General features: G+C 37.0%; 1 protein-coding gene across 1 annotated transcript; it reads right to left on the reverse strand.

Annotated features, from left to right (window-relative positions):
• Nucleotides 1-9,467: 9,467 nt before the first annotated feature.
• Nucleotides 9,468-10,443, reverse strand: LOC103739387 (olfactory receptor 4K2). Its single transcript, XM_008839763.1, has one exon. It carries the CDS (start codon nt 10,425-10,427, stop codon nt 9,468-9,470), a length of 960 nt encoding a protein of 319 aa, XP_008837985.1. The 5' UTR covers nt 10,428-10,443.
• Between the last annotated feature and the right edge of the window lie 1,843 nt (nt 10,444-12,286).

Here is a 12,286-nt window from a genome sequence, read left to right on the forward strand (position 1 = left end):
TTCCAATAAGACTTACAATGATTTTATAAGCATACAGTGTACCATTATAATTTACTTCTTTATAGTTACAAATAAAATGCTATATATCTTCTTCTTATATTAACAGTGAAAATGAAAAAATGTCAGAAATAGGGCTGGAGAGATGGTTCAGTGGTTAAGAACACTGGTTTTTCTTGCAGAAGGCCCGGGTTCGAATCCCAGCACCCACGTGGCAGCTAACAACTGTCTGTAACTCCATTCCCAGGGGATCCCACAGCCTCTTCTGAACTGTAGGCATTGCATGACATGGGTGCACTTACCTACATGGAGGCAATACACGCATTCATACAAATTAAAAATAAAATTTTAAAAAGAACAATGCAAGAAATAACAATGCAAATATATTATTATATGCTAATTATTCATAGTTGTTTGGCTTTTGGATTTTTGCAACATGTCAGTTGAATTATATGAGCAAAAATACTTATGTAATACATTAACATGTAAATCAGGTCATATTTTCAGTCTTAGTTGAATGTTGATTCTATTAACTACAGTAACACTATATGCATGTGTACACAGGTGTTTGTGTGTGTGTATATATATATATATGGAGAGAGAGAGACAGATAGATATATAGATATAGATATATTATAGACATAGATATAGATATCCACCTCAAACGTAAAACCAAGACTATTCAAATAAATCACAACAATAGGATGTGATTCTTATAAAATTAATCATTGTAACTGAGGCTTTTAAACTGAATGTCTCTCAAATTGCTCCTTAGATTTCATTTGCATCTGAGAGTAGAAGCAAGAGGCTTATATGGAATAGCTTTCTGTGAGAATGACTTCTTGAAATTCCTTTGGTACAAATGGAATCTTACCTAATCTAAGTTAATCTCATGTTTTAAGATCATTTAACACTATCTCAGGTTGTTTATAATGTAAAAAAGTTACTGGGCCTTGAAGTGCTCTTAAAACCTAGGTGTATAGCTTTCATTCTACATGACCCTTCCTTGGACCAAAGGAGAATAGTGCGTGTGTGTGTGTGTGTGTGTGTGTGTGTGTGTGCATGTGTGTGTGTGTGTGTGCGTGTGCGTGTGTGTGCCCACACTATGAAATATCAAGCAAAAGCAGCAAATATTGTTGAAAACTGTTAATTATCCTGCTTGTATTGCAAACAACAGGTGGGATTAGATTGACAACATCTATTTGTGTTTGTGTGTGCTGTTTGGGTCAGTAGGGATCAGAAGGGGCAAAAACCTCTGATTAAAACATTTTTCCATGTGATACTCTATGCTCTGTTTCAATAAAGAGAGAGATGAAGTCTTTTTGTTAGAGAGGGCAGATCAGAGAGAACATAGAAGGAGCATGTTCTCCAACAGATTGGGCTTAATCTTAGTTCTAACTGATGTCAAGGGATCAGGTCGTCTTTGTTCAATCGTTGCTGTAATATGACATCTCTCTGCCACAAATTTCTTTTCATTGTTTTTCATTCTAGATCTACACATCCACAGACCATCATGCAAAGTATTAGGGAAGATTAGGAAAATGAGTTTTTTCCAACTCACTTGTCATTTTAACCATTTTGTTTCGAGGTTTATTTGAAAAGTATGGTTTTTCTAATATTTTGTTTATTGGCTGAACAGATGGATCAGCAGTTAAGAGTACTGGCTGTTCTTGCAGAGAACCCAGGTTCAATTTCCAGGACCCACATTGCAGCTAAAAGTCATCTATAACTCCAGTTCTAGGGGATCCAATGCCTTTGTATGACTTCCATGGGCATTATACAACTTGGATGTACTTACATACATGCAGGAAATACTCTTATCTTTAAAATAAATGTTACATAAAATATTTTGTTTTTTGTTTTTATTTTATGTATATGAATATTCCCTGAATGTGTGTATGTGCACTCTTGTGATTATATATAATGTGTGTGAGTGTATTTTTATTTTATGTGTATGAATGTGTTGCCTGTATGTATGTAAGTGCACCCATGTCATAAAATGCCTGCAGAGGTCAGAAGAGGGCATCAGATTCCCATGGAACTGGAACTACTGATGGGTGTTAGCTGCCATGTGGGTGCTGGGAACCAAACCCAGGTCCCCTGCAAGAGCAACTTGTTTTCTTAATTGATGAACCATCTCTCCATCCCAGAAAATATTTTAGTGATTTTTTAAACTTTAAAAGCACTTTTATGTTTTTATAAAATATTTCATTTATTTGTGTGTGTGTATGATTGTATTGCCTGCATGTATGTAAGTGCATCTATGCTGTGCAATGCCCATAGAGGTCAGAAGAGGGAACTTGATCCCCTAGTACTGGAGTTTCAGATGGTTGTAAGCTGCTATGTGGGTTCTGGGATCTGACCCAGGTCCTTTACAAGAAGAGACAGTGCTTGTAACCACTGAGGCATCTCTCCAGCCCTACTTTTATAGTTTTAATGATTTTTTTTAACTTTCTAAACACTTTCATAGAAAATGTGAATATGCTCGAATAATATCGTCTTTCAAATAATGACTTCTATTTGGTAGAGTGGTGATTGCATTATCCTGTCTGTGTCAAAGAATAAAAGTAATTCATATGAGACAGGTCATATTACACAGAATTCTGCTTGCTAATCTGACCATTCATCCATCTCTTCATTTTAATAATATGAAGATCAAACATCATCATTCATTTTTGATAAGAGAAAAACAAATTTGTTATTAAACTGCATTTGATCTCATGCATATGGGACACCAGAAAATAAGTAGTCTGAAGAACAGGCTTTTACTTCTATATCATCTTCAACTAAGAACAGAACATTAAAATTATTTTTATTTTATGTTATGTGATTCTATTGCCTATGTGTATGTAACTGTACCTGTGTCCTGCAATGCCCACAGAGGTCAGAAGGGGGAATTGGATCCCCTTGGACTGACATTACAGACAGTTGTTAGCCACCATTTGGGAGCTGGCAGTCTAGCCTGGGTCCTCTGGAAGAGCAGCCAGAGCTCTTAACTGCTGAGCATCTCTCCAGCCCCCTGGAATAGCACTTTTTTTTAAAGAATATATGTATTATTCCAAAAGAGATGCAATTTTTAATACATTTTACCAGAAATAAAACAGGTTGCATAAAAATATATATACAATGAAGTTTAAGGGTTGAAAAGTAGGGATAAGAAATCAAAGACCAAAGCTGGGCATGGTTGCACACGTCCTTAATCCCAGCACTTGGGAGGCAGAGCTGGGGCAATCTCTGTGAGTTCAAGGCCAGCCTGGTCCACTAAGTGGACTCCAGACCAGCTGGGGACACAGGGAGACACCATCTCTAACAGACCCACCCCAAAAAGTCAAAGACCAAAGGACTTGCCCACATGGGGTCAATTTTAATGGAATAATGGTTTCCATTAGCTCTGTTCTTTTGTTTTTTGTTTAGTTGTTTTGTTTTTGTTTTGTTTTTTAAATCCTAACTAATTTGTTGGACTTGCTAACAGAACATGGGGTGTGGGTTTATTTACAAAAGAGTGGGCATCCCCCAATTTATGGCTGCACTGGAAAGTCCACACTCAGATATAGATCCTATGACTTCCTGACAGCCACACAAAATTGCGAGAGCGGTACATCATGATAATCTCAGTTTATATATCCTTAGCATGTCTCCCACATGTAGCTAAAATCAACTAATTGGGTGGGAGTGGTAACTGACTCCTCCTCGAGGTGTGACTATAGCTTGCTGGCATAGTTGTTTGAGGACACTTCCAGTTAACACTCCACCCCTTCCTCCAGCTCTTACATTCTTTCTACCAACCTCTTCCTCAAAATTCCCTAAGCCTTGGAGGGGTGGTGGGCGTGGGATGATCTTCCTCATATTGTGGCAAGGCACTGAACTTTGGGTCTCTGCATCATTTTTTTTCCATGGGCTGTTGACCCATTTTAGTGGGATTCCATCTACTATAAAAACACAAACAGCAAGAATGAAGAACATCTAAACAGTGGCTTTTATAGCAACTTAACCTATGGGTGTTAACACAAATGCTTGGATGGTATTTTAGCTTGCACATCATTTCCATCTAACAAAACAATTGCAGTGGCTCCCCACTGGGGCCTATATTCTCTCCTGCAACAGGGAGTTCACCAGGTCTACAGTACCAGATGTGTGTTCACCCCTAGGAGTTGGCATTATATCCAAATAAAAATTTGTGGGTTGTACATACACTAGACGCTCCACTATTGCACGAGTAGGAGCATCTTGTTTGGTTTGTTGATAGTGCAACACATGGGATCCTCATTGATGAGAATTATAGGGGGCAATTCTCCCCCAGTCATCTGCATATTGCCTTTTGGCACCATGAAAGCCACCCATCCAGTAGGAGGGAATTTCCAGCTTAGGTGAAGCTTGATTTCTCCTTCTCCCATGCTCACATCATGCAGTGTCTTCAGCAATAGGGTCTATCTTTCCACTTCTGGTGGACAATGAGCATTATTGTCAATGACTTTTATTGTTTTAGGGAACTCTATAACCCCTCAGGCCAACAGCTCATAGAGGGGCAACCCACTCTGGCACTAGGTTTTCATTTATCAACCATTTTTCTTCTGGAAGGGCTGTCTTCCATTCCTATAGGGCTCCTTCTGTCCTTAAGGCATTTTTTAACTGTGTCTCTGGAGAATCTTTCCCTTTATTCCCATAGTTCTTTGTACAGCCCTCCTTTCTCCTCCCCCTTTAGCCCCATTTTACATATTTCTCCCTTATCCTATTATTCTTCTCTCTCAGGTTCTTTCTTTCCCTCTACCTACCTCCCTGTTTCCTTTCCATATTCCTGGTCCCTGCAGTTGCACCAGGGTATTCAGTCACTTATAAGGGTTTGGTGCTAGGACCCACAGACGAGGGAGAACATGCATCTTTTGTTTTTCTGAGTCCGTGTTACTTAATTCTGAGTCTGTGTTACTTAATTTAGTCTGTGTTACTTAATTTACTTAATTTAGTTTTCTGAGTCTGTGTTACTTAATAACAGTTTCTAGATCCATCCATTTGCCTGAAAATTTCATTATTTCATTTCTTCTTACTGCTGAAAAGACCTTCATTGTTTTAAATGGACCACATTTTTGTTAACCAATGGTCAGTTGATGGGCATTTAAGTTGCATCCCTCTCTTATCTATTGTGAAAAGAGCAGCAACAAACATGGTTGTACAAGTGTCTATAAACTAGGATGAGTCCTTTTGAGTATATGACATGGAGTGGTATAATCAGGTCATATGGTAGGTTCATTTTTAGTTTTTTAAGAGTTCTCTACACTGTATTCCATAGGGGTTGCATGAATTTGCAATCCCACCAGCAGTGAATGAGCTGCTCCACATCCTCTAAATATCATCATTCTTATTCTGATGAAAAATTACAGATGAAAATTTTGAAATTATACTCTAAGTTAATTTCAAAATTGTTCCTTATGAAGAAGCAATACAAAAATAATGATTCAACAGCAATTTAAAGTTTCCATTGATTGACAAACCTTGCAAGCAGAAAGAAAATAAGCTTCTAAAAACTTGAATTAATAAGGATTAATGCAATTTTCCAGTAGAAGTCACTTTTAATATTCCAACTAATCCAGATGCATATCGATATGCAATAGTTTAAAACATACAATCTGTATTATTCATGGTTCTCTAAAGAAGCAGAACTGAAAGAATACACACACCCATACACACACACACGCACACACAAATATATATATGTATATATATATATATATATATATATGGATTTATTAGATTAGATACAGGATAGAGTCTGAGTAGTCCAAAAAAGGGTTGCACCACACTGGTGAGGCTGAGAGCCCAATAGTTTGCTCCATCCATGAGGTTGGATGGCTCAGTAGTCCCAATATGGCTCTGAAGGCATGATGAATTCCAAACAATGTGCTAGTCTTAAGTCTTCAGTCTACAGCAGCAAGATGAACTCACAGTGAGAGAGAAGTCCAGAGGCAAAAAGCAAGTGCTGTCCTTTGCCATGGCCTTTTATAGGGGCCACCATCAGAAGGTAATACCCATATTTAGGATGTGTCTTTCCCCTTCAGATGAACCAATCAAGAAGGTCTCTCTCATTTCAGTTAATCCCAGATCCAGTCAAGTTGACACCCAGTATTAGCCATCACACATATAGAATACATGAACATATAAAACACAAAAATATATCTTTTAATGGGGGCTGAGGAGAGGGTTTAATGGGTAGAGCACTTACCATGCAAGTGTGTGTATACGCGTTCAGATCCCTAACACTCACATAAAGTCTGGCTGGGCCTGTGGCCTGCCTCTAATCCCAGCACTTGGGAGGCAGAAACAGGGGATTTCCCAGGAAATGCTGGCTAGCCAGCGTAGCAGGATCTGTTAGCTCTGAGCTCAAGTAAGAGACTGCCTCTAAACATAAGACGGAGAGCTTTCAAGGAACATCTGGCTTCCACTTGCAGGTGTTGACACACATTCATATTCAATCACTCACACACATGTGTCACCATACACATACACACATATGTACATCAATACACAAACACATGCAAAAAATAATCTTTTGATACACAATAGAATTATAAACTCAAGTAAATACTGAGCATTGATCACCAAGAATGACTGAATGACTAACACTTGTTAAATGTGACCATGGGCTTTGCATGATTTCCTTTCTTCATTCATAAGACAACCCTGTGGTGATGGCATTATCCATCCTGATGGCAGAACAAGGGTTTGCAGAGCCAAAATTATTTATAATTTAAGGGGACCCCTTGATGAAAATGAACATTACAAAAAGTGTTGCCAGGTAACATGAGAAACTTCAGTTTTGGTAACTTCATCGTAGCTCTACCATCTTTGATCTGTATAGTATTATGAAATTATTATCAAATGCTTTTAGAATCAAACATAATTTGAATTTTTCATCCTCACTACATATATCTGATTCTTTTATATATTACAATATACATTTTATCTGATTTTTCCTCCACAGCAGACTTCAACCAGGACTTCATACGTGCCAGGTAAGCATTCTCTCAATGGAGCTATATCCCCAGCACTTCATACCTGGTTTTTGGCAGTCTCTTGTCCACTTGCATTTAATTATTTTGCTTAATTGTATAGAGCATATTTTATATTTGGCTTTTAACATTCTTTAAAATGTACAGCCATCTGACATAATGGCTCCCCAAACACTAAGGGAAGGCAAAGTCAACATAATGCCCTTAAATATACTCTATATCTCAACATTCTCTTAATAATATTATTGGAAATAGTGCAGACCTTTTAAAACTGGCTCTTGTCATGATGGTTGCTGGCTTCTGCTCATCCAGAATGTTTTGCAATCACTTCTGCATTGGTTACTTAGTGGTAAATAGTACCATTTTTTAAACCAGTGCTTGAGAGCTTTGTAGCTACACCACTGTGCTTATGGTTCATAAAATAGTATCCATAGCTTATCAAGGAGCCAGAATGATAAAATTACCAATTGTAGATCCTGTTTAAGAAGTTTAAGTGTCTACATAACATGCAGAGATACCTTCAATGCTGGATCCTCATGTTGATCTACCAAGGAAGGAGTTTTCTTTATATATGAAGTCTCCCAGAGTCTGTCCAGTTCTTTTCATTTTCTGTTACAAAGTCTTATTCTCAATCCAACTTCTCAGTCTCATTACTGACTTGCATTACAGAGTTCTCTTTTGATCAGTTATAACATTGAGGGATTTTGGCAAGTGTTCTTAAGTTTCAGAATTTCCACATAAGCACTGAAAGTTGACAATATCCCTGTCAAACATTCCATAGTTTAATATTGCAAAAAGCAGTTCAATTTTTAAAAGATTCATTGGACTAATAAATATTACAGGAACTAATTTGGGGCATTACCGAAGCACGAGCTGAGTGTGCTAAATGAATAGGTCCTTAACCCTTAACCTGTAGCTGCAACTAAGACAATGTTCACACGCAGCATAAATCAAGTCATTTATAATAGAATTTCAAGTAGAATCATGCTGTTATTTCACTGGCAGAAATGTGTTTTGTGCTTATGTTAATACCATAAACAATTTTATTGTTTTTAAAATAATTATATTTTAAACACAATATCAGACACTTTTACACTAAATTTGTTTCATTGTTTAATAGAGTTAATGAAAAAACACAATGAGGAAAAACAATACATCCCTTTTCTTATTTGCCTTAAACTGAAAACCTAGGTATTTCTTTCTCTTAATTTATCTCTCAATGTATTTCACTTAATCCATATAAAATTTGTGGTTTTTCCATTTTCTCAATAATCCCCCAAATTGAAAACACCTAGAGATTTATAAATACTCATTTGCAAGATTATCTTACCTTTAGTAGATACACATGGGATAATATGTTTGACACACTATTTTTACAAATACCATTTAGTAAATCCCACATAATTTGAATTAGTTCATGCTTCCTATCATTTTTGAAAGATGACTTCAAAAGCACACAAAACTACAATATTTTGCACTTCAATACTTGCAATGAGAGTCACTACCAACAGGTGGTAGTGATTTCTTGAGTACATAAAAGCTAATATTTAAAACACTAACAAAACCAAATTGTATATAAAAACATACTTATTAAATTTATAGTGTATTACTAATGAGAAATTTACTTTTCCAAATTATTAAAAGGAATAATACTTTCCCTGGTACCTTATGGACCCATGGTACCTTAAAGTTGAGCTTTGGAGTTCGTAACATTTTCTGGTTTGTACGATACTTGCGCATGTCCTTGAATCTGCACTGTCAGAAGCAGGTATCAGCCCAGTGTTGCTGTGCTGATTAACTGAAGTGGCTGGAGGTATCATACAGTGCTGCTATTCTCAATAATGAGGTTGCTGATGGTGTCTAGGCAATGTTGCTGTGCTGGTTAACTGAGGTGCCTGGAGGTACCAAGGTAGGTTGCTGTGAGCCTTAACTGAGGTGGTTGATGGAAATTCACATTTACATCATTTCTACATACTTCTCCATTTCTGTATTTACATACCCCAAATTTTCTCTAATTACAGAGGTCACAAATTGATTTAATGTGAAGTATAAGTGACTCAGAAATGCAAAAGGTGACTATGGGACAGAAATTAATTTCCTACATCACTTTAGAATATTTAAGGATTACAGAAATCTTGGCAATTTGTCATACTTTAGGGATTTTCTTGAGTTGCTATGTGTACATAATTTCCTCCTTTGATCAGTTATTATTTGATATTTTCTATTGCACTGATTATTGGAAATCTTCACAAAACAATGACTTCTTGCATTTTTATAGATAGTTTTGTTTCTGGAAAAAGTATTTCCATTAATTTCCTTTTTAAATTTTCAAATATATTTTTCCATACACTTAAAAATACCCAGTCTGATAACCTTAGAAATTCTTGGCAATTACAATTTTAAATGAAGTCCAGAAACAAAAATACATCTTTGGAAACACTGTTTGACACTAAACCTCTGCTGAGGGATTTAAAACGGAAAAGAATGTGAGGGAGCTTCTCTCCTGGAATTTAGAAGCTTACTTTTCAGTTTCTTCATGGCTGTCTTTACTTCTTGATTTCTCAACGTATATATTATTGGGTTCAGAATGGGAGTAAAGATGGTATAAAATACAGACAGGATCTTTTCTATCACAAAGCTGTTCTGTGGCCACATATAGATGAAGATGCATGGCCCAAAGAACATGAAGACAACAATGAAGTGAGCTGTACAGGTTGAAAGGGCCTTTGAGGACCCTCTGGGGGAATGGTGCTTGATCGTAACAAGCACAATAACATACGAATTAAGCAAAAGGACAAAGCAGGACAAAGCAATAATGCCACTTGTTGATATCATAAAGAGGCCAAGCACATATGTTTCCACACAAGCCAACTGGAACACCACAGGAAGGTCGCAGAAAAAACTGTCTATCTGATTGGGACCACAGAATGGTAGCGTGAGAGCAAATACGACCTGGCTCATTGAATGCAAGATTCCTACAATCCATGAAGCAACCACAAGGGCGACACACACCTGGGGACTTATGATTGAAGCATAGTGCAGGGGCTTACAAATTGCAACATATCTGTCAAAAGACATAGCCATCAGTAAAGTTATCTCAGTACCAGTGAAAAGGTGGAGAAAGAATATCTGGGAGATGCATCCATCAAAAGAGATTGTGTTATGATTAGTTAGATGGTCTGTAATCATCTTGGGAGTGGCAAAGGAAGCCAGAGCCATGTCAATGACAGAAAGGTTGGTCAGCAGGAAGTACATAGGACCATGCAGGTGAGGGTCAGCTAGAACTGTGATCACTATGAGGCTGTTACCGACTATTGTTGCCACATAAAACAGTGAGAACACGATAAAGAAAAATATCTGTAGTTCCCAGGAGTTGGAGAGCCCCAGCAAAACAAATTCAGTCACGGCAGACTTATTGGCCATGTCCATTATCTGGGTTCAAAGCCTGTATAAAAAAGTAAGAATGATGAGGAGTTTGACTGACTCAAGAAACACCTCCCATTTCCAAGAGTCTACTTTCATAAAGTTTCCTTTCCTGTGACAAACTATCCTTATTCCTTCTTCTCATGCAATATGCCGACTTGAAATAATATTATAGAATGTAAGATGTGTAATAAATACTCTGCAAATAAATGTACTGAAAATAACATTTTTTTGGCATTAAATGCCAGCCAAATGAAAATAATATGACCAATACACCTTCATCTGTGTGTATCCTTTCATCCACATACTACTACCAACAATAGCTCGAGCACATTGGCATGCACGTCCTTCACATACAGAGAAACATATTTACACAACATACATACATTCAGTCTTTTTTAAACCACCTGTAATCACCTATAATAAAGGGTTTTGAACCTTTGGTTTTTCAGCAAGATATCCTTGCTGAAAAATCAAATAAAAATGGATCATATTTACGGGATTTTAAACAACTTTGGAATGAGGCTTCAGATAGCAGCTATATAACAGTTGTACATTTCAAAGGACTGACCAGACATTTATGAGTAGTGGTTTCCTAGTGATCCTCAGCAGTTACACTTAGGAAACTAGTTTTGCTGGCACTTGTCAAGGAGGTTGTCATGTTTGCTACAATGTATGCATGCAACCAAAGGAAAAGCCTTAGCCTCCATGACCAAAGGAACAGCATCAGATTCTTTTGGCCACAATTTCACTCTCACTAAAATATGAATCTGTTTCTCCTACAAATACGTGCAATTATACAATTTTAAATGCACTCTCATCTCCTAAATAATATATCACATCATTTTTGTGGAGAAGAGCTCAAATACAATGATAGTTCTTTGCCCTATCTATTTAAATTCTCCAATGGTATATGACAACATGCATAAACTGTTTTGAACTTTGGAGGTAAAAGGGCCAGCACTTAGATCTGCCAGTTGAAGTAATTTTTAATAAGACTGTACTACTTACCAGGTTCTAGAACTGCAGTGTGGAAGTAGGCTTCTGTCAGAGATCCTAGGAGACAATTTCAAGCATAAATAAGTGACCTTTCCTAAATTTTAGTTGCAGCTATAGATAATGGATGTTGTTGGGACTTGGAAATTAACCAAGAATTCATTTTGCAGTGGGATTTATTAAATAACAAAGGAAGATTGCATTAGTAAACTCACAAAGGAAAGAGAATTTAAGAATCTTGTGGGAATTTAAAAGATTATTTTCACCTGGACCTGAGAGTGAATTTCAGGGGTGGAATGGAGGACGGAGAAGTCGTCATTTCAAAAGGAAGATGGAAATACCAAGCAACCTTGTAAGGAGTTTTGACACTGCATAGAAGCAGTGGCGAACAAAATCAAGAGCACGCTCCTCCTCTTCAAGTGCTTAGGTGACTTCAGAGATATTGAACATCAATAAATAAGACAATTGGTGAAAAATGCAATGACGCATATCTGTTTTGAGGCCAATTTTCTTGGGATCACAAGCATGAACTTCATATGAAGGAAACAATGTACTAAGTGTTGCAAGATTGTAGAAAGGGTTCAGACAACTCAAAGCACTATTTTTAGTGTAGATTTTCCCAAGAAGTTCTTAGAAAAAAATAAGTCAGGAAATTCTTCATTGAAAGAGACATAAATGGACAACTTTGACTAAGGTAATAGTGTGCATACGGCACTCATTAATAAAATGAGAGTTCTAAGTGACTGTTCTGATTAATTTTGCTAATTCACTAATAACAGCATGATTAGGACCAAATGACTGCAGTAGATTGCACTTATTAACACTAAAATTGGCAAGTTGTATAAAGGGCTTATTTAGCAAAGTGCTTG

Source organism: Nannospalax galili, unplaced genomic scaffold (genome assembly GCF_000622305.1).
Source record: "Nannospalax galili isolate Female #2095 unplaced genomic scaffold, S.galili_v1.0 scaffold1121, whole genome shotgun sequence".
Lineage (NCBI taxonomy): Eukaryota > Metazoa > Chordata > Mammalia > Rodentia > Spalacidae > Nannospalax > Nannospalax galili.

What these genes read in the sequence shown, in the direction of transcription:
- LOC103739387 (XM_008839763.1), bottom strand. Translation starts at nt 10,427, where the DNA reads ATGGACATGGCCAATAAGTCTGCCGTGACTGAATTTGTTTTGCTGGGG.